We start from the raw sequence: 23,853 nt of genomic DNA on the forward strand, positions 1-23,853 counted from the left end.
AATTATTTTTGAATTTTTTTTCAAATTAAGAACATTGCTAAATTTGGTCATGATTTCCAATCCAGTTCTTAATTTACATCATGTGTTTTCCATTTGAATAGGGAAAATCTTTTCCTGAATTGAAATCATTGTATCATATTCAAAGATAAAAATTACAAGAACAAAATAATAAAAATTGAATTATCATCATCACTATCATAGTTTACATTTGTATAGTGTTTTAAATTGGTACAGTGGAAAATGTTTCGTACTATCTTTTTATTGGCAGTTCTGACATACTGGCTAGAGATATGTCCTAGGACTTAAAAAGACCTGTGTTCAAAGTTCAGTCTCTGACACAGTGGCTGAAGGAACTGGACAAGTCACTTAGTTTCTCAGTGTTCTAGGTAATTGCCTAAGACTTTAAATTGCAGGAAAGTTATTGATCTACAATGATAGGAGGAATTTACTCACCTGAAGTTTCTCCATACTAATGAAATGATAACTGCTGTCCCTATGTTTTCCCTTTCTCAGTGGATCATAAAACAACATGTAATCTCTGGGTAATAAATAATAATAATGATTCTATTCAGCAGGTATTGATTGAATAACCTAGAACTGAGTACAATTCAAAATGCTAGGAAGAAAAGCTAAAGAAAGGAAAAAAGACAGTAGAGAAAGAAAAGTGATTTGATATAATAGGTCAATCCTCCATTTGTATTATAGACATTTGTGTTTTTGTCATTTGTACATTTGTGTTTTAGGCAGCTGCCATCACATCAGACCTATTGGAAGCCCTTGGAAGAGATGGTCACTTCACACTCTTTGCTCCCACTAATGAAGCTTTCGAAAAGCTTCCAAGGGGTGTGCTGGAAAGGATCATGGGGGATAAAGTAGCTTCTGAAGGTACTGAAATTTTTTTTTTTTATCATTCTCTGTTATTCTAGGAAGAAATAGACATGAGATGAACTTGTACATTCCATAGTATTTTGATTTTGTCATGGTACAGACCATAAAAGACAATTGTCCTTAAGTAGTCTCTTAAGTACATTTAAAAAAAAAAAAAAAAGATGGACTACAAATGCTGAACTAAAAGCAAGTCTTGGTCCTATATTCTCAAATTTTAATAATAATCAATAATTAATATTAACCAATATTTGTGTTCTTTTGCTATATTCTGTTTATTGTTTGTTAGGTAGATACAGTATTGGTTTACAGAGGTTTTTACACATTTTAAAGATAATTTATAGATCCAAGTATCTTGCAAATAATTTCCTTTCTACACCTTTGTCGTTTTTTATCTTTTACTTTTTTTTTTTTTTTTTTTTTAAGATTTTCTGGCAGTGGTGTTTTTTTTTTTTTTCAATATAAAAGAAATCTATTGTAGTACAGTTTAGAAACTAAATGACTAAGAAATGTAATGAATACATCTTGTTTTAACATTTTAATGAGGGTGTTGTACTGTTGGATATATTCAGTTAGATTGTATTAAGTAAGTTTTTATTTAGTATTAAAATAAATTTGTGAATTTATTTTTGCATTAATAAAATTTGTACCTAAAAAAAGTTTTTTTTTTTAATTTTTAAAAAATACTGAGTTTTTTTTTTTTTTTTTTTTATTCTGTTAACTTTTCCTTTTCCTTAGTGGCTGATCCAGCTATAAGTAGCTTCTACAAAATTGTATTAGAAGTTTCAATGCACAACTTTTTAAGTGCACAAATAAAATGATACATGTTTGAAAGTAAAAATAAAAACAAAAGCATATTAATCTTTGAAAGGGGTACTGATCCCTTAGACATATTGATCAATTTTTATTTTTGGTAGAAAATAGAATTTAAGGCAGAGATTCCAAACATGGCTACCATGTAAGGACCCTCTGTCCACTGGACCCTCTGTCCAGTGCCCTCCTTATCTCTACCTTCGCCTATACTTTAACTTTGCTTATCTAATAATAAACCTCTTTTATCAATCTTAAAAAAAAAAAAAAGAAAGAAAAGAAAATAGAATTTAACTCTGCAGGTGGTTCCCTAAGGGCTTAAATGAGTAAAGTTCTGCTGTTACCAGGGTGTTCTTCAAGCACTGATAAAAATCTGGCTTATCAGTCCTTTCCTTATTTCAATTTAAATTCAAAATACTGTCTAAAACATTCACCTTTTTTTCCTACTTGAACTCACTATATTTAATGCAGCAGAAACAAATAATAGAAGACTATATATTTTTTAAAAAAATATTCATACACTCATGGATATGAGTATGATACACTGCTTCAGCTTCCATGAAAATTTCCTTCTTATCTAGTGAAAATATCCACAAGTCACATTCTAGTGGTCAACTTTGGTCCTTGAAGAAGCTATTGGCGGTTATAGATGACAACAATCTATTCTCAGTCTCAGCCTTTTCACAGACTATCCATAGATGTTGAATATTTGAAAACTGGGATCACTAATTAGGAATTTCACCCTTAAAGGCTTTATTCCAAGAAAACTTCTCCTTCCTTTATGATATTAATTTAGTAATATTTTTACCATGGCAGCTGGAACTTTACTCCTCATTCCCCAAACCACTCCCACATACAAAACATATTATTCCCTGGGACCACTAGTCATTTCCTGAGTCTATATTCTTCCCATTATTTATTGGTTTAGGTCTTCCTTTCTTCTATTTGATGAAAATAATTATCCTAGAAAAAAAAGGCTTATTTTGAAACCTATGTTAATTGATATGTAGAAATGCTGATTTCATCTATTTCACATATAGAATTTTCTTCCTGAATAGCAGTTAAGTCTGTATTGTTACATACAAGTATTTAAATGTTTCCTCTTTATTTTTTTGCTTGACCTCTAGCTCTCCTGAAGTACCATATTTTAAACACTCTCCAATGTTCTGAGGCCATCATGGGAGGTGCAGTGTTTGAAACCCTGGAAGGAACTACAGTTGAAATTGGCTGTGATGGTGAAAGTCTAACAGTTAATGGGGTCAAAATGGTAAACCGCAAGGATATTGTCACAAATAATGGAGTAATCCATTTAATCGACCAGGTGTTAATTCCTGATTCTGGTAAGAATCAGTTTGGCTTACTATTCTTGTGATTAGAGGCAGCATTGAATAGTGAAAGGAGCATTGAACTTACAATCAGAAGAGGCCCAAATTCAAATCCTGACAATTCAAACTAACAATTCAATTAAAAATTTTTAAGTGTCTACTCTATGCCACTAGGAATTATGAATGTTGCTGTTTGTTGTTTGCCCTTTATTCTCGAAGAGGACCATGGCATCAGGGATGTGATGCTATGATATGCAAGTGAATTGGTTTTGAGGGAGGGCTGTACTTATTACACCTGCCTTATTTTCCCCTCCAGAGTCATCTGGGTCCACTGGCAAGATATGGATACAAAGACAATAACAGAAATCTGCCTGTTTAGTACAAGCTATAGGACTACAAACAATATGCATTACTTGTTTTCTTATCTGCAAAGTGGACATAATACTGGTTGTGTTATGTAGACTGCTATCATTCTATCAAAAAAGTTCTTTCAAGCAGTGAATGGTTACATATGGTAAAAAAAAATGTCAATAAAGAAGACTAATTTTTAAAAGATATATGCATATATTTTCCCCCTAAGAGCTTTGATGTCAAACATTTACTAGCAGAATTCTACATATAACTTTACCAGGCTTTGCAAGTCAATTGGTGTAAATTATTCTTTGACCATACTTCCAATTCTGCAAACCAGAATCATTGTCTGTGATTATAGCCATTTTGGGGTCCAAACCGAGCGAACAATGATAGAGTGACTCATAATGAAGAAAAATTAAGAATGCTATAGTTATAGTCAGTAAGGAATTTCAGACAGAGTACAAATGTGAAGTGATAGTAGAAAGAAATGGTGGCCAGAAGAGGAGAAACACATCTTCTTTGTGTTCATAATAAGCATTTATCCATTGCCAACTATGTGCAAGACTCTTCTAGGCTTTAAAGACAGAAAGAAAAGATAAAATTGTCACTGGCCTCAAAGAGGTTCTCTATTTTTCTTGCTAGTGACTATAAATCCGAAAGAATAAGACCTACAAATCTCTCATTAGGTATAGGGGAGGATTGAGGGAGAGGAAACTTTTTTTATAAGAGAAAAGATTAAATAGTCAAGTAGGAATATCAGCATGAAAATAACTTAGAAAAAATTAATATCTATCTGTTGATAATAATGATTAATATTACAGCCAAGCAAGTTATCGAGCTTGCTGGGAAGCAACAAACTACCTTCACAGATCTTGTGGCCCAGCTAGGCTTGGCTTCCAGTCTAAAGCCTGATGGAGAATACACATTACTGGCTCCTACAAATAATGCTTTTACTGGTATGTATTATGTTGCCCCCTCCCTATATCATTGCATTCATAATTCTTTCTTATGATAAAAAAGATAAATGTTTAACAAAGGGATAACTCAGTTTTTACATTTTGCTTATGTTTTGAAGCTCATATATGGTGGATTATTAAAATTTTAGCTTTGTTAAATTGTTCTTCATATCAGTTTCTTTAATTTTCATTACAAATTGTTCCATTGAGATAAAAACTTTGAATTCAATTATTCTGTGGTTCAAGTTTTATCTTTGTAAATATAGTGATGTGATTCTTCTCGTATCTAGAACCCATGATGAATGTTTCTCCTTATTCTCTAGCACCAATATTAAAATCTTATCTGTAATTGCAAATACATTTTGCTTATTTAAAATAAGAAAAATAGATTGTAAATTAAAGAAACTTAGAACTTTTAAGATGATAACAAATGTTCACATGCTTCTATTTTTCATATCTTATGTAGCAATTCACTTAATTGTATTGGGGCCAAGAGATAAATTTTCATCCATTCAACGTTTACCCTATGTATATCTAGACTAATTCATAAAGAAAATGAAAAAGAAAATTCATAAAGACTCATTCATAAAAGAAAACAGCTAAGATCCCATCCCAAATAAATGCAGAGTTCATTTCTTAAAAGTTTTATTGGGGTATTTTGTTTTTATATTACTTTTTTTTTTAATAACTTTTTATTTACAAGCTATATGCATGGATAATTTTACGGCATTGACAATTGCCAAACCTTTTGTTCCAATTTTTCCCCTCCTCCCCACCCCCTCCTCTAGATGGCAGGATGACCAATACATGTTAAACATATTAAAATATAAATTAAATACAAAATAAGTATACATGACCAAACCATTATTTTGCTGTACAAAAAGAATCGGACTCGGAAATATTGTACAATTAGCCTGTGAAGGAAATCCAAAATGCAGGCAGGCAAAAATATAGGGATTTGGAATTCAATGTAATGGTTCTTAGTCATCTCCCAAAGTTCTTTCGCTGGGTGTAGCTGGTTCAGTTCATTATTGCTCCATTGGAACTGCTTTGGTTCATCTCATTGCTGAAGATGGCCAGGTCCATCAGAATTGATCATCATATAGTATTGTTGTTGAAGTATTTTATATTACTTTCATGCATTAGCCTTGCTCTATAAAAGATATATTCTAACAAAGTAAAAAAAAAATTAAGTAAAGCTAACAATAGAGTAATCTCATCTGGAAATGCATGCAGCATTCAACATCTGTAGCATCCCTCTCTATTATTATTATTTTTAAATAACAAATCTATTTTCTTTCCCTCCCTCTTCCCAAAACATTAAAAGAGATGGAAAAAAGGGGGAAAAAACACATTGTAACAAGTATTCATAGTAAAGTAAAATAGAATCCCTCACTGACTATGTATATCCACATATACATAAATGCATAATATAAAGATATATATGCAAATATATGTAGTGGTATTCATTTGCTCTTACAACTTTCAAAGTTGCTTGTCTTGGTAGTGTTTCATTTATTGTCTTCCAGGTCTTGTCTATTTCATTCTTCATCAATTATGAATACCTTCAAAAATGTCATTTTTATTAATATTATCATAGAAATTGTCCATCTCTGTATACACATCTTTCCATCTCTTTGGAATTCAAATCAATTGAGTTAACTAGTGGCTATTTTGTCCATGAAGTGAATTAAAATACTGAGGATGTATAAAGACAAATGGATCATACTCTCTATATAAATTTGTACTCCAATCTTCTTATTATTCTCTACATGAACTATTTCTTCATTTTATTAATAAATGTATTTGTAGATGATACTCTGAGCATGGATCAGCGCCTTCTTAAATTAATTCTTCAAAACCACATTTTGAAAGTGAAAGTTGGACTCAATGAGCTTTATAATGGACAGCACCTAGAGACCCTGGGAGGCAAGCAGCTCAGAGTTTTTGTCTATCGAACGGTAAGGAAGATTTTGGTGGAGAAGGGAACAAATGAAATAAAAATTGGAATCAAAAATATCTGTTTCCTAAGGCACTCTAACAAATCAGAGATAATATTTATCAAAATATACAAGAAAAGATTGTGGACAAAATAAAAGTGGCCATATCAGATAATGATGATAGCTTCAACAGACCATAATATATATTTAGAGTTCATTTATATTAGTATAATTTAGGTCAGTCATATCAAAGATCACAAGTAAAAAGTAAAACCAAAAATATAAATACGTTCTCATCTTACCTTCTCCTTCTAGAATCACTAAATTCTGTAAAGACATATCAAGGAATATTTTCTTCATAGACTTTTTCCTGATTTTCTTAATATTTATCTCCATATCAATTTGTATTTTATAAATTATGTCTCTCTATATACATATATACATATTATTTCTATATATATAGCGTATTTGTATGTGATATGTATATTTATATATGTATACATATATAAAACGTATACATACATATCAATGTATGTAATTGTTGCTTCCCACTAATAATATATATGTTATTCAAAGGCACCAAATACCATTTTTTTCCTCTTTTATCCTCAAAACCTATAATAACATCTGAAATATAATAGGTGCATAACTAGTGATTGTTGAATTATTTTATAAAATGTACTAAATAATAGGAATAAAAGATAAAGAAAATTCACTGGAAAGCATTTACAAAGAAGAGAGCACTTGAAAGAAGTTAAAGGATTCAGAGAAATGGATTTGAGAAAAAATGTACGTGATGAACATGGGATAAAGAGCTTCAGAAAATGTATGGGAGTAGAAGACCGAATGTTGAGTTCAAAGAACATTTATTTAATAATCCATATTGGCTAAAAGATGGAGTGTATGAAAGGAAGTATTATAAAAATGGTCTGAAAAGAGGCTCAAGACAAAAGTGTGGAGGCACTTAAATATCAACCTGAGTAGATACATATTTTAATTTTTGAGTCAATATATAATTACGGAAAGCTTCAAACAAAAAAGTATCATAATCAGACCTGTATCCTAGGGATATTATTTTTACAATTATATAGAAGGACACTTTATAATGGAAGAAGTTGAAAAGGGTAGAACTATTTTGATAGTGGCTATTAACTGTAGTCTGGACAAATGGCAATCTGGACCTGATATAGCTGGAAGGGAAAATGTGATAGAAAGTACAGGAGAAAGATGATTATTTCTCTTTTAGCTATGCTGGATTTGAGATAGAAGTGGAATATTCAGGTGAGATATTCAATAGACCTTTGGTAATACAGGACTAGAGTTTTGGAAAGTCATTAAAGCAGAATATATAACTCTGAATACATTTATGTAGAAATTATAATTTTTGTTTTTAGAAATTGTACTTGAGCAACTGCTCCTAAGTGGAGGGAGAAGAGTAGAAAAATAGGTAAAGGCTGTTGCCTTTATATGTGAATGAATATAGGATGTGAATTGTCACTTAGATAATGATAAATAAATTAGACAAGCAAGTTGGAGCTAGTTTGTAGATATCTTATAAAGTAAGGGCTAACTCCCTTTTTTTTTTTTTTTTTCATTCTGAAGAGATGGAGATCATGGGAGTAAATCATGAAACCCTGGATTTAGATTATGATATATGTCCCTATACAAAGTAAATATGTGGGGTTTTGCTGAGCTACTTTTTTCCCTTCCACTTTCTCTTTAGATCTTTCTTAAGGAAGGGTTTACTAGTTAGAGAAGGTTTCGAAGATGGAAATGAGGGGCATATAAAAACATAGGGAATCAATAGAAAATAGTCTTTAAAAATAATAAAGGAAAGAAGATATAGAAATTTTTGTTCCTGATCTTGGTTTTAGGTAATTTTCAGGAAGGTTAATCCAGAAATCAAATCACCTCCAAAGTTTTCAAATTGAGATTTTCATGTAACTTTGTTTAACATTTGTTTTTCTTTCCGTTGTCAGGCCATCTGCATTGAAAATTCATGTATGCTTAGAGGAAGTAAACAGGGAAGGAATGGTGCTATTCATGTGTTCCAAGAGATTATTAAACCTGCTGAGAAATCTCTGCATGAGACATTGAAACAGGATAAGCGTTTTAGGTAAGAGGTTATTAACTTAGCCTCCTCAATGGATGAGTATTCAGCCTTGACATTCATACTGGTACTTAAAAAACCCATCAGCCACTTACTGAATTGAAAATGGATCTGAAAATGAGCAACCTATGACAATATTTTCAAAAGTGAAATGAGACTTCTCATGTGTTTTTATTCTTAGGACAAAATGATTTGAAAAGATGAAAGTTAAAACAAGCAAGTATACTTTAGCCAATGTCTCCTCTTTTTTATTATAGTTAAGTCAATAATGACAAGAAATGTTAACAGAAAATATTCCTTTGAAAAAAGTCAACATATTTTCAATTTGTAATGGCATTAACTGAACTAATTTTACAGTAAAAGAAGTTCAAAAAAATATATGCACTGATAATACCCTTCCCTCAACAACTTAAATATTACCCAATTCCTGTATCATAAACATAAAACTGCATGAAGGCATCTTCAGCATTATAGTGAAGTTCAAATCACTATTAAGCATAAAATATGACCAGTTTAAAAGAATTGTACAATTAATGAATTGTTGCAAAATGTACAACTTTATTTATATTAAATTAAAAAAAATGTTGCCAAACAAAATCAACAGAAACATTACTAAAAGGGAAGTACAAAGTGGGGAAAATTTTTACAACTAAAGTTTTTTATAAAGGTCTCATTTCTAAAATATTTAAAGAATTGTGTCAAATTTAATACAAGTTATTCCCCAAATGATAAATGGTCAAAGGATATGGACAATTTCCAGATGACAAAACTCAAGCTATCTATAGTTATATGAAAAACTGCTCCAAATCACTATTGATTAGAGAAATGCAAATTGTAACAACTCTGAGGTACCACCACACACCTCTCAGAATGGCTAATATGACAGGAAAAAATAATGATAAATTTTGGAGAGGTTGTGGGAAAGATTGAACATTAATGCACTGTTGGTGGAGTTCTGAAATGATCCAGTCATTCAGGACAGCAATTTGGAACTACATCCAAAAGCACTATAAAACTGTGCATCCCTTTGTTCCAGCAATGCCACTACTAGGTGTGTTTACCAAGGAAATAATAAAGGAGGGGAAAGAACCTACATGTGCAAAAATGTTTATAGCAGCTCTTTATGTGGTGGCAAAGAATTGCAAAATGAATAGATGCTTATCAATTGGGAAATGGCTGCATAAGTTGTGTTACATGAAGGAAGTAGAATATTATTGTTCTATAAAAATGATGAACAAACTCATTTTAGAAATGCTTGGAAATATTTATGTGAACTCATGCTGAATGAAATAACCAGGATTATATTGTACACAGTAATAACAAGAATGTGCGATGATCAACTATGAAAGACTTGGTTCTTTTCAGTGGTTCAGTGATCCAAGACAATCCCAATAAACTATGGATAGAAAATATCTGCATTCAGAAAAAAATGCATTTTTAATGAGCATTACTAAATCTTAAATCAGAACTTAAGGCTATATATTTTTCTTTTACTTAGCATTTTCCTCAACCTACTTGAAGCTGCAGATTTGAAAGATATTCTGATACAACCAGGAGAATGGACATTGTTTGTGCCAACTAATGATGCTTTTAAGGGACTTACAAATGAAGAAAAAGAAATACTAATACGTAAGTATAAAAACAAATTTGTCGTGCTAGTTTCTCGAAGTTAAGAACTTTTTGATTCAACAACTATTTATTAAAAGACTGCTGTACAGAAAATAAATTACTGAGATAAGACATAATCACAATCTTCATGGTATGTATAGACTATGAAGCAATATAATACATAGATAACTAAATGGCTAATGAAATATGTTTATTAGAGAGAGGAAAACAGTGTGGTAGGCAAACAATCAGGTTAAAGCTAGAAGATAAACTTAATCCACATCCTCTCATTTAGAGATGAGCACATTAAGGATCAGAAAACCATGACTTATCTAAGATTAGAAATATTGTTAGTGAGTAGCTGAACCTTTCAAATCAGTTTATTTGACTCTAAATCTAATATTCTTCCCAATAAACTATGTTGCCTATAGTGATTCCTTTGAGTCTTTAACTTCTTTCCTACTTAGCCCTCAACTTCAACAATTAGAAATTATCATTTTTAATATAGTTTGCAGTTTAATAGAATAAAATTTTAGAGAGGAAAAATAATCTGAGACTCATTTTTCATATAATAAAATGTCTCTACCCAATGTCCCAAAACCAGATCTAACCCAGAGGATTATTTTAGTCATACTATACTTTGTTCTCCCCTATATTCTTCAGAATTCCAACTTTTAAGTTATCTTTAAGCATCAAATATGACCAGTTTTCAAACTTACTATTATTAAAATAACTATTATTTATAGAAGGTCAAATATTACATTATTTGTTTCTGTCCACTTATTACTTTTTCAAGTTTTTTCTTGGATTTCAAGTAATTTATGTCGCATTTTCAAAAGTTCAAAGGAATATTCATTTAATATTCTTCATGTTAATGTCTTCCTCATTATTGGACCTTTACTCCACTTATCTGACTTCAAATTTCCTTTTCCTTTTTTTCTTTAAAGCAGCAGAGCGGTGAGGAAGAAAACAAAGAAATTCAAATTGGGAAAGACTTTTTTTTCAAATGCTCATTTTTTCTAATTTGCCACTCTGGTTCATCAGACTGGATAATATTTTTCAGTTATTGCACAGAATCCTTAGTATTGGATCTTTTATATTTATAATTAGAATTATTGATTTAATTAGCAGTAGAAGCTACTAGATGAAGAAACTCTATCAATATGAAACAACATTTTGATGGTAACATAAAATCTTATATAATTGCTGAGGGAACCGAGAGGCAAATGACATGTTCTGAGTCATATATTTAGTATACATCATAGGCAGGACTTGAATCTAGATTTCTCCCTGTGTTCAAAGCCAATTCTCTATCCAATACATCATTCTGCTTCTAGAAACATATACAAGCAATACACACACATCTATCTCCATATCTATATAAAGTATTGTCATATATGCATAATATAATATTATTATGTATATAACATGTGTGTTTTTTCAAGTGAATTTTAACTGAAAATAATGTCTCTTATTATGCCCAGATTATGCTTTTCTTTTTCTTGCCCCCCCCAACCCTCTTCCCCAGTTTTAAATTTATAGGCCCCACTTGTATCACGCTGCTCACCCTCTTTAGGATCCCTCCCTCCCCACTTTGAATCTCTTCCTTAATGTCTCTCCAATAAATTTTGTTGTTTGACTTTGGTGATTTGGCATAATATACTGTAATATTGTGTTGTTGTGCCCATGTAAATCCAATACAGTAGCTTGACATTTGCCAAAACATTGTATGACCACTAACTGAGTTTGTATTGATTATAATACAGTGGTATTATATAAAAAGACACATATTTGAGTCCCATGTAAAGATCACAGAAAGGTTCTGTCATGATACTGGCTTGATGTCAGAAGTTTTGAAAACACAGCTTACAATGACATTTTCTGAATTTTTTTTTAATTTTTTCCTAGGGGACAAAAATGCTCTTCAAAATATTATCCTTTATCACTTGACACCAGGAGTTTTCATTGGGAAAGGATTTGAACCTGGTGTTACAAACATTCTTAAGACAACCCAAGGAAGCAAAATCTTTCTTAAAGGCGTAAGTCCTTTATTTCATAGTTTTGGCAATTTATTTGAAATAAATTCATATTGTAATTAAATTTGGATATTTCATACAAAGCTTTTATCAGGAAACAATAATCCATTGTCTTTCATTCCCTCCTTTTTCACCCTTGTAGGTAAATAACACACTTATGGTGAATGAAGTAAAATCAAAAGAATCTGATGTCATGACAACCAATGGTGTCATTCATGTTGTAGACAAACTACTCTACCCTGCAGGTAAGTTAGTATATCCCCAGCTATAATAAATAAGTTAATCTAACATACTGAATATAAGCTTTGCAGGGGGAAAAGATGTGCCCTTAAATCCTAATTATGAGAAAATTATGAGAAAGTATTCAGTAATACTTTGTAAAGTTATCTTCTTGGAACTAATTTTATAATAATTCTTTTGCAATAGAAACTCTTGTTATTTAATTTAATAATTTAATTAATTTAATCAGAGTAAAATGTTTAATTCAGAGGAAATTATTACAATCAATACTTGCTAGAGCATTTAAAATATAATCTAGATATGGATCATTGATCTGAGACCTAAATTTAATTTACTTTTTATTTTTAATTTAAATTAATTTTTAAAATTTAATTTAAATTAAATTAATTTAAAATTAAAGCATAAGGTTCCTTTGAAAGATATATTTTAAGATCTTTAATTCAAACCAGCCTATAAACTCCTAAATAATTCTGATTCTGAGCTGTGTTTTTCATAGACATACCTGTTGGAAATGATCAACTGCTGGAAATCCTCAATAAATTGATAAAATACATTCAAATTAAGGTAAAAGACTTGTTTTTTAATGCCTTTCTTTTTAGTATGCTTAGCAAAAACTGATCATTAGAAGACATTCCCCAAAGTGTCTGCATAACTTATCAAACACCAAAAAAAGTTGAATTTAACTCTTTATGATCTATATAGCTGACCTATAAAGTTGTTATAAAGTCAACATTATTTTTTCTATTATTTAACATGTTATTCCTGGAAAGAAAAATACAAAATATTTTAAAGTAAAATAGCATGTTGCTTATTTGAAGAAATGAGTCACTTGACTTTGTTGGATTCTAGATCCCTTTTTAATAAGAGATGCTAACTAATGTATAAATCCCCTTCTGTCCCCAATAATTATCTAAGTATAGAAACTGTTGATCATACTGTTCCATTCAAAACATTTCTTTCTGTACTGCATGGAGAATACTTTTTGTATAATCTGGTCTGCTTGGCAGAGAGTTAAGAATATAAATTCTCTGGGATCTCCTTCTAATCCTATGAAATATGAGGACTTTCCCTTCTGTTAAGAGAGTAGTTTAGTGAGAATGATGGCAATGTTTGATTTTGTTGGCAAAGATACCATATTTCCTTCTACTAAGCTTAAAACATTTATGATTTTCAGTTTGTCCGTGGCAGTACCTTCAAAGAAATCCCTGTAACTGTTTATAGTAAGTATACTGTCATTATTTTCAAACATGGGAAAAATATTGATTTAAAAAAATGAAATTGAGTTCTTTTGGTCTAAACCGTAAGTCATTGGTAAATTGGTATTTGAACTCTCAAATACTGGAAGATAAATTACTTTTCAATTACTCCAGAGTTAAGAAGAGTGCAGAGAAAATTATTTCTTCCTGATCACATCTTTTAGATGCAGTCATACTCTTCACTCATCTAACACTGAGCTTTGAAGTGTGATTTTAAAAATTACCAAAAAAATGAAGTTGGGAGGGTAGAGTGAGACTGGACAGAAGAGAAGGAGCTCAAGAAGACACCCTGAAGCAGTGTGTATGCTTTCAGGAGTGACTATTCAACACTTCTAACCATCTCAACACTGAATTGTCCCAAGAACAGAAATAAAAAAACAAAAACAAATATAAAAACACACAAAACCAAGCAATCCAGTGTTTGACAGTTCCTGGCTTCTTTGCCATTCTCTATATGTGCAGCTGTAAAGCTTGGCTGCCACTTCTAAGAATGGCTGATTCCCAAATTCTAGAATATTTAATTCTAATCTGGCCCAACTATAAACGTTCTAATTGCGTCCCTTAAAAAAGATCCCTCTAGATTTTTTTTTTTTTTTTGCTAATATGTAAATATAGGTGATAATGGGAAGGGTTTCTTTTTCTTATTTTCACCAAAGCTTTGAGGAGCAGAATATTTTCATTCTGTTTGGCTTTAACAACAATAACAATAACAACAACAACAACAACAAAATAACTGTAATAAAAATATGAGATTTAATTTGCACATTTATTTTTGCTAGAAAAATTACTCTATTTCCCCCCTACCAAAAAAAAAAAAAAAAAAAAAAACCTGGTTTTTTTAATGATCTGAATAATTAACCTCTTTCTAAATTCCTCCAAATTTAATGGACTAAATCCAGCATAATAAGTGAAACAAAATGTCTGTTGCTTTGATTTAATTTAAATAAGAAATAAAACTCACTTATATGTTTATATAACTCAGTTCAGCTCAGCAATTTACTTAAAGATTATAAAGGAAGGCTAAAGATTCTGAAATGTTACAAATTTTAGAATTATCCAGCATTGTTTAATTCATCTTATTTAAGAAGTCTTTATGGGCTCTGTTCAGCAGAAATATTATGTGACCTTTATCCATGAAAAAGACCTGCATGATGTTTCCTCATCTTTAAAATTTATTAAATATTACTTCATCAAAGATTTCCTAAATGTTTCAGTGAAACATTGTACATAGAATAAGCTAAAGGATATCAGCATTATAATAGTGTCTTTATTTTCAACATTTTTTCCCATTTACAAAACTCAATTCCTTAGATCCAAAGCATAATCTACAATTTGTGACATCAAGTAAACTTTTAAAAACTGGTTAATCATTTCTCAATTTCTACATCCTTTAATATGATCATTGCAGTGCTTTACCCTTATATGGTGTTTCAAAATTTCCAAAGTTCTTTAGATTTATCTTATTTGAATTTTGTATTATCAAAATAAATACAGGGTAATAACTACAATCCTCATTTTACAAGGAAGAAAAAAGACAGTAAGTGACTTATCCCACCTCCCACAATAGTACTATGAAACATAGTTCTAATATGCTCAGAAAAAAATTTTAGAAATTAGAATTGATATCATAAGAAGAAATGAGTTTATTTTCATTATTGAATTTGTTCATGTTCATACATTTGTTCATACACCATATGCAATGTATACATGGGAATATTTATTACATTTTGAAGGAGTCCATCTTTCAAATATTCTAATGAAGCAATATTATAATGGACTTAAGTCTTCTGGTCCTTACTTCAATACCGTATCCTCTTTCGCATGATTTTTCCTATGTGTTCATATACAAAATTGTTGCTATCACTCACAGAATAGATATACTGTTATTCAAGAGTATTATTTCAAATAGAGCATAAAGGAAAAATTCAAATTTAAGTCCAATTTAAATCAATAATTTGTTGTGTTTATTATTTTATATAACTTTGTCTTTTGATTTTATCTAACAAAACCATCTAATTCCTTAAATTTATCTGATAAGTAATTGTACTTTCTCAATTATACCAAGAATAATAATTTTTCTGAAAACACTTTATAGATTCTATCAGTTAAGATATACAATATTTGAAGAGAAATGACTACTTTATTCACTTCTACCGTCATCATGCATTTTTAATTGAAGACTGTATGCAGTATGTAAAGAAGAAAAATATCTTAGTTCTTTGTTTTTAAAATGTAGGAATTGTTATAAAATGATTACTTTTTAGTGCTGAAAACTGATAGACAATTCTGAACATGTGCTCTTTAATTGGAACAAATTCTTTCATGACAGGCATGTATGTATGTGTGTGTATATATATATGCATATGATTGATTGATTGTGACATGTGATGAGTTTCATTGCTTGTTTTCATGACATAAAAATGGAATGTGGCTGAATCTAGTTATTAATTAAGACTCCTTCATTTTGCCAACACTCCTTCACCACCCCAACCCTCCTTTCTACAGCCTCCCAGTTTCCACTGCCAAAGTTCCTCAGAAATTAGAACTGAGAATCTGAAAAGTTAACAGATTATGCTAGCAGCTGGATTTTCTAGTGTTGATATGTCTATGCTATGTATACACAAGCAGATTTATTGTAATCATTAGAATAAAGCTATCTTTTTAATACTCTAATGAGAAAATGGAGGAAACAGTAGCTAGGTTTATATGGCAGAAAGTAAAAGGGAGAACTAGTCACTTTCCAGGTTATTTAAGGAAATCAAATGAGGAAAGTTAGGTCAAATATCACATTTGAGGAATGAAGGTGAAAGTATTAAGTTGCACGAATTGTTTTTCTAATTTGGAAATTTTTACTAGATATTGTTTAAATCCTCCTCCACTCCCCATCTCCATTTCAGATTGCATAGACAGAAACCATATTTTTACCTTGTATTACTTTTATTTTCAATATAACTTTAATTCTAGAGTCAAGAAGAAAATAATATAAGAACTAATAGAATTTGTTTTTGATGTTGCTAAAAAAGAAATCAAAGATGTTAACTTTGATGTTTGAAATACTCAACATATAATATTTTGTTGTATAGAGCCCATATCTAGCTGCCTGAAGTTTAATTGAGATTCTTAATTATGCTGACATTTTTTTCTTGCTCTTCTTTCCTTATTGCTATAATCCAATGCATGAAAAAATGTTTTATAGTCTTTGTCTTTCATTTTTTCTTTAATGGAGAGGGATAAAAACCAAGAATGCAATTTGAAATATGGTCAATTGCATAAGTCTAATTATGTTTATTTATCTTCTATTATCATGCAGCCCCTATTTTCAAGAAGTACAATTAAAGGTAAAGAGCTTAGTGGTAAAATTTTTTAAAATCTGAGTTCTCCAGATAAATGTTCTTTAATGAGCATGAAATTGGATCACAACCAAATCAAGGAAATTCAAAATCTTCATTAACTGGATTTCTGAAGATACTGAATATGACACAATTAACATTGCTGGATTCTGAGTCCCTGCACTTGTATTATATATGATAGTTCAAAACCATTTAATGGCCATTAATAAAAGAACAATGCTGTTCTGGCTGGTTGTGTGTGTGTGTGTGTGTGTGTGTGTGTGTGTATGTATGTATATACATATTTATATTTATATGTATCATTCATGTTCCACTTTCTGTACTTTCAGCAACTAAAATTATTACAAAAGTTGTGGAACCCAAAATTAAAGTGATTGAAAGCAGTCTTCAACCTATTGTCAAAAGTGAAGGTAAAAATCAATCTATTAATAGATACTTCTTTTTCATTTTGAAAAAAAATATCTATATAATAGATTGATTTCTGGGAATGTTACTACATTTTTGAGACTAACATGCTAAATTCCTTTAAACCAATGGCATGCTGCTATGATTGCAGAATGCAAAATGTAAAGGCTGTAGCAAAATAAGTGGATCTTATATGTTCTTAACTCCTTCAGTACATTTACTTGTGCTAAGTTTTAAGTTAAACTCAAGTGACCAAGGCCTTTGCTCTGCTACCCAGTCATTCTTTAAGCAACCAAATCTTATACATTCTTGTAATTCAAATTTTTTGATTGATCTACAATTACTTTGTAAACGTAACCTCTTTGGCAATTTCTTAAAATTTATTACTTTTGGCTTCTATTAATGCTACTTCCCAAATCATTGGTTCCTTTCAATAAAGAATGTTAAGTATCATGATTTGAGAAATGAGAGGCTAGAATTTGTTGACTGGTAAAGGCTCTAATATGAGCCATCATTTTTATTTCTTCAATTTCTTTCATTGATAGAACTATATTAAATAGGTTCTTGTCTTTTTCTGTCTGAATCATCTTCAAGTATAGCTCTTTTTAATTATTTTTCTTTTTCACTATTTTTTCTTGGAAGGTCATCATTTCTGGATTTCTCATATTCAAAAGAAATTTCTCCTTTAAGTATTTAAATGTGGTGAATGAACTTTTGGAAAAGTTTTTTTTTTGTGTTTTGTTTTGTTTTTTTAATGTAAGGAAGAACAAAATGTAAATTACATGGGTCAGAGCCATAGTTTTACACAAAATATGCTTTTAACTTCTTGATTCTATTTTAAATATTTTACTATTCTATGGTAGCTAGTTTCAGATCCTGTAAAATTAGGTGAAGGATTATATGGCAGCTTTTGTCTATTCCTTTTAAGTATTATATTAAAATTAACATTTATAACAAATGAGGAAAAGTCATTTTTATAATTAATTATCTGACTTCCTTTAAAAGTTATTTTCTGGTTACTAAATTTTTTGAGAAAATGTCTGTTCTTAAACTCTTAAGTTAATTGGTTGTGCTTCATTCTCAAAGAGGACCAAAATGATATCACTATGTTGGAGTCAAGATACAGTAAGTCCAACTGTAACTGATCAAACCCTTAAATCCTTAGAAAGCTTTACCAAGTCAGGCACAAATGATCTATATGAATAATTAGAGAGGAGATGGTTCTAAATTTGCACATCTCACAATTCTTTTAAGTATTCTCTTGCATATTGTGTTGGTGAACATTGTTTTCATCTTTTGTCTAATAGAAATATGGGTCTGTATGGTTTATAATTAGCTTTCAGAAATCTTTCATTGAGAAAATGTTTTTTTTTTTATTTTCATTGAAAAACCTCTAAACAAACCTTATTTATAAGCTAATACTTATTCCTACTATTATTAAGAAAAAAAAAAAACTATGATAGAGTTCAAACACATTTCCTCATCTTTATCTGAAATCAACTTTGGAACTCTTTATTTTCCTTATTAAGGTTCTTCACAATTCTTACAATGACCAATCTTTCCATTCTGCCTGCTTGTCTCACCCGCCTACTTCTGCTAGAAATACTCTGCCCAATTTTCTTTCATGTATATTGTGCAGAGGGGTAATAGATGTTCATTCTATAATTGGGCTACACTCATGAAATTGGAAAATCCATATGAAAGCATAAAGCCAAATCATTTTTGGCTCACTAGCTATAGTCCCTGAAGTGATATAGAGAAACAAAACGATTAGATTAGAAGGTTATGGATCTTCATACTGCTCTCCTTCTGCTAATATTCTTCCAGTCTCAGCTTAAAGGTTACACTTCACTTTTGTAAAGCTGAGGTCTGTCATGTAATTCATTTCTTATGGTATCATTAAACCTTCAAAATTGCAGTATTTTCTTACAATGATATTTTATCAAGCTCTAGATTAAAAAAAAAACTTGACATGAGGATTCTTTATGTGGTAATTATTCTCTTATATTATTTTGCTTTTTGTAAAAACAGCACAGAAATGAGGATATGTTCATTTATTTGAAGATTATTTTTATTTAGAATTATTTTGCATCATTTTCCTTTTGTGGATATTAAAACATTCAGTAATATATTATGCAAATTCATAATATATTTTTCCATATTTCTTAAGTTCTTCCTCTAAGTTTCATTGCTGAATGATTTTTAGCTTCTATGGGTGTGTATACTTCACAGTTTTTTTTTTTTTTAATTAACAGTCAGGCAATGATTCGGAATGATAATTTTTTGTAAGAAAAGACTGCAAGTACAAAAAATGAAATCACATTGCATTGTCAGGTATTATAGCATGAGTTAAATGTACTGAACTTTCTTCTTTATTCTATGAAGTATTTTTGGGAACTAATGCAGTAATCAACTTCCTAACATTCAAAATGCTTTGCTTATAAAGCAAAGACATTTTGCAAGTAAACTATACTTGAACATTTCTTTGGTATTTTAAAAGGGAATGGGATCATTAATTAATTGGTTAATCTATTTATCATATTTCTGTAACAGGTAAGTACTATTGCATATAATTATTTTACACACGCAGAGAGATATACACACATAAACACACACACACACACACACCCTTACAAAAAGAGAGAGAGAAAGAGGAAGAGAGAGAGAGAGAGAGACTCAAAATTAGAAAGACACAGAGACCCAAAGAGACACAGAGAGAGAGCTTCTGCATTTCCAAGCAGAGATGAAGTTATGATGTTTTACTCAGTTCTATGCATTGATTTTTTAAAGTAAATGGTCAGTGGATGTTGAGGTTTTTGTGTCATTTAGCAAAAAGCAAGAAAGAAGATTGTGTGGCAAAGCAAGGATTATAAATGTCTAAGTATTTATAGGTGCATAGACCTTGCACGGGAAGAACTGTCAGAAGCTGTCTAGGTCAGCCTCATTTTATGGATGTGTAAACTGTGGTCTTGGGAAGTTAAATGACTTGTCTAAGTTCACACAGCTAGTAAGCATTCCAGGTAGGATTTGAGCTCAGGTCATTTGACGCTAAAGTCAGTAGTCTTGCCACTGTATCAAAATGAAATAAAAAAAATAACATGATTAGATTATTCTTCCATTTAATTCTGAGAATTCAGTAAGGAAATGAGTTAACATACTACTTAACTTGTGCCAAAATAAATAAAACTCCATTTAATAATTTCAAAAACTAGAGATTTGAATTATAGATAGGTAGACAGATGTGAAATGAATTTTCACTTTAGACTAAATTAGTCAATTTAGACTTTAGACTTTAGGTTTTCAGATAGTGTTAAAAATCATGTAAACAAAAGTTTTTATATGACCTTTTATGTTTTAAAACAATTTTTCAGGACCTTCAATGAGAATTGAAGGTGATTCTGAATTCCAAGTGATTAAGGAGGGTGAAACAGTAACTAAAGTGATTCATGGAGGTGAGTTTTAAACATGATTCAGTATTTTCATTGGGCCTATTTTAGAACCATCTTTGAAGTTCAGAATGATTTTGTTCCTATTGCCATTTTTGAACTATTTTAAAAGAAAACTGAAATTGTTTTTATCACATGTAGCTTTATGGATATTTAAATATATATTTGTCCTAGTGTACAAGTTCTTAAGGTGATCATACTCCACAGAAAGTATATAGCAAGAGAAGCTCTTTAGATAAAGCAACTCTTTCAATGGGTATAATTGAACCAGCTTACTAATGAAATTACTGGCTTTCATATAATGAATTGCTTTGGAAACCAAACTCAGGTTTCACTTTGTAGCTATAAATGAGGTATTCTAGACTACAAGATATAAAGATAAAGATAGTAACAGTAGGTAAATCTGTACCAAAATAGTACTATTTCTAAAAAGACATAATTTTCTCTAGAATTTATTCCAGAGTTCAGGATATAATCTTGCATGGTTCACTGAAACTCATCTATAGAGTCATAAGAGGTCTAGTCATCAAAAAGTAAAACTGCTGTCAGCTATTTAGGTTGGCCTTCACCACTATTCCAAATCCCCAGTAACATTGTTACAACTTGATGCTAAGTAGATTTATATCAAGGAGAATTCTGGTTTGGATTAAATATTCAAATGACATGTTTTCAATAAGAAATTGAAACATGTAGCTGCCTTGTGGGCAGTATTCTAATAACTACTGAGTGATTTATTACATTTTTATTTTTTTCAGAACCAATTATTAAAAAATATACCAAAATTATTGGTGGGCGACCAGTAGAAATAACTGAAAAAGAGACAACAGAAGAAAGAATTATTAAAGGTAAATTATACTCCTATATATAGCTGACTTCTGTACTGCAGAGTGAAATATTATCACTTCAATATATTTTTGCCATCTGAAAGTAGTCCTTAGTATGAAAATATTTAGTTGAGGTAAATAAAATGCACGGGCTAATAAACTCATGATGTGTGTGTATGTGTAGACCTGTGAACTCACTGATGAAGGGGACTTCCTCTCCCAAAGTAAGTTTGTCAATCCTCCAAATTTGAGTCTTAGAAAGACCTGAAGAGATTTTACCCAAATTCACAAAGACAATTTATATCAGAAGTAGGATGTGCTTAAATCTACACCATTCTAATTTCAAAGTCAACTCTATCTACAAACTTAGATTGCCTCTCTAAGTTAGGAAACAACAATCCAAACAGGTATTTCTTAAATATTTCCTACTAGAACTGATTTTAAAAGCATTTTTATCTTAAACATACTGACATTAATATAAAATGAACAGACTTTATATTGCTTATTATTAATGAACAGTAATAATTGAATTATTGAGAGGGTATTCAATTTAGTTTTCCAGAGAAAAATCTCTCTAGTTGTATATTGAATGCTGTTCTATTTGGTATTTTTTTACACAACATGAAAAGTTTAATAAACATATTCATAAGTTTCCTAACTGTATAGCTACTGCCTTGTCCTTGCTATTATTTTTTGTTGATTCAGTCAACAAACATATACTAAGTGCCTACTATATGAAAAGTGCAAAAAAAAAATTAAATTATTTTTGTTCTCATTGCCATTACATCCTATTAGGGGTAAAGAACATGAATATGCTCAGTAAAGCCAAAAGACTCTATAAAGAGTAAATACAAAGCAATTAGATTCCCAGAGAAAGATAGCTCTGTTTACATATTAAACTATTTGTGCCATTTGGTATCTTTTAAAGGAGGATTTTAATAATCACACATAATTTTCCTGACTGTGATTACTCCCCAGTTTTTATTCTTATCCTGTATTGAATCAGTCAGCATATAGTAAAAGCCTAAAAATTTGGTGAACTGAATGGATTCATCCAGATTTAAAATGTTATATTCCAATTCTCTTTCTTTTAGGTCCTGAAATAAAATATACCCGCATTTCTTCTGGTAATGTTGGAGAGACAGAAGAAACTTTAAAGAAGTTTCTTCAGGAAGGTTTGTATCTTTATATTAATAAGAATCTAGGTATATCAAGATCAATTATTTTATGAAAACTTTGGAGGTTTTAACAGTTCATTATGCTGCAATTCTCTTTTTGATTTAGGTTCCCTCCCAACTTAACAAAAGAGAACACAGATTTATAGTTTCTAACACTTAGCAGTTGCATTGGTTTTATTTGTTTGGAAAAATAAAAAATGATATCCTGTATTTTCTTGAAGCAGAAAAATTTAGGTCTCAAAATTATTACTATTGAATTGTTAAGGAAATTGATTTCTATGTAATAATCTTGAATAAACCAATTTCTGCTATGAACATGTATCCTCTCAGAGGTCACCAAGGTCACCAAATTCATTGAAGGTAGTGATGCTCATTTGCTTGAAGATGAAGAAATCAAAAGGCTGCTTCAGGGAGGTTAGTAAATGGGTAATGACTAACCTTTTTAACAGGTACTGGTGACAAATTCTCACCAAAGATTTCCTCTCAGCTTTTTAAAGACTGAATGAGTTTTGAATTAATATTTGTTTTTATAAGCAGCTCCTGTTCTAACAGACCAATTGGTTTGCTTTGGGTGAAACAAAATGATAATGACCAAATAATGAAGCAGTTTCAACAGTCTTTAAAAGGTTTTCTAGAACAAAGCTTGGGGAGTAATGAATACTTTTTTCACTTACATAGAAAGAATCTTCCTCTTTTAATTTGAAAAGTGTAAAACTGGTGAATTTTAAAATTTAAAGAGGCCTAGAGTTGTAGAATATACTCTTCAAGAAGCTTGAAATGAGTATTCATTGCTTCTAGAGCAGCAAGCATGATAAAGGATCTTTATATCCATAGAGGTAGCAAGAAGTGATGCCTCGATAACTTCCTTTTCCAAAACTACATTTTTTGAGAATGGGGATATTTATTTCTTCTAACAGTGATGTCATGATCTGTAGTTGGGGGTATAGATAATTTTTGCATATGAAATTAATCCCAATCTAAAATAATATGGAATGTTTACTGCTTGTTGCATTAAGTAGAATTGCCTGTAATATCAGTGTGAGGGGGAAAAAAAAGGAATTCAAATTTCACCATAAAAGTTTTAAATAATGGTTACCTTATAGCAAGATAAATAGCCAATGTAAATGTTT

The 23,853-nt window shown here is 30.5% G+C and overlaps 1 protein-coding gene across 4 annotated transcripts in view; it reads left to right on the forward strand.

Moving 5' to 3' along the window:
* POSTN (periostin) overlaps positions 1-23,853 on the forward strand; it is a 44,476-nt gene that overhangs the window by 11,785 nt on the left and 8,838 nt on the right. The window contains exons 7-21 of one of the 4 annotated variants that reach the window (XM_051987408.1): positions 744-885; positions 2,823-3,035; positions 4,196-4,330; positions 6,143-6,291; positions 8,250-8,386; positions 9,879-10,009; positions 11,897-12,027; positions 12,167-12,269; positions 12,761-12,828; positions 13,439-13,484; positions 17,200-17,280; positions 20,647-20,727; positions 21,477-21,566; positions 22,640-22,720; positions 23,054-23,137. In XM_051987408.1, the coding sequence (XP_051843368.1) occupies positions 744-885; positions 2,823-3,035; positions 4,196-4,330; positions 6,143-6,291; positions 8,250-8,386; positions 9,879-10,009; positions 11,897-12,027; positions 12,167-12,269; positions 12,761-12,828; positions 13,439-13,484; positions 17,200-17,280; positions 20,647-20,727; positions 21,477-21,566; positions 22,640-22,720; positions 23,054-23,137 (1,672 nt within the window). The remainder of the gene's footprint in view (positions 1-743; positions 886-2,822; positions 3,036-4,195; positions 4,331-6,142; positions 6,292-8,249; positions 8,387-9,878; positions 10,010-11,896; positions 12,028-12,166; positions 12,270-12,760; positions 12,829-13,438; positions 13,485-17,199; positions 17,281-20,646; positions 20,728-21,476; positions 21,567-22,639; positions 22,721-23,053; positions 23,138-23,853) is intronic. The other 3 variants (XM_051987409.1, XM_051987406.1, XM_051987407.1) reach the window with 3 other exon arrangements.

This window comes from Antechinus flavipes, chromosome 3, assembly GCF_016432865.1.
Source record: "Antechinus flavipes isolate AdamAnt ecotype Samford, QLD, Australia chromosome 3, AdamAnt_v2, whole genome shotgun sequence".
Taxonomy (NCBI): Eukaryota; Metazoa; Chordata; class Mammalia; order Dasyuromorphia; family Dasyuridae; genus Antechinus; species Antechinus flavipes.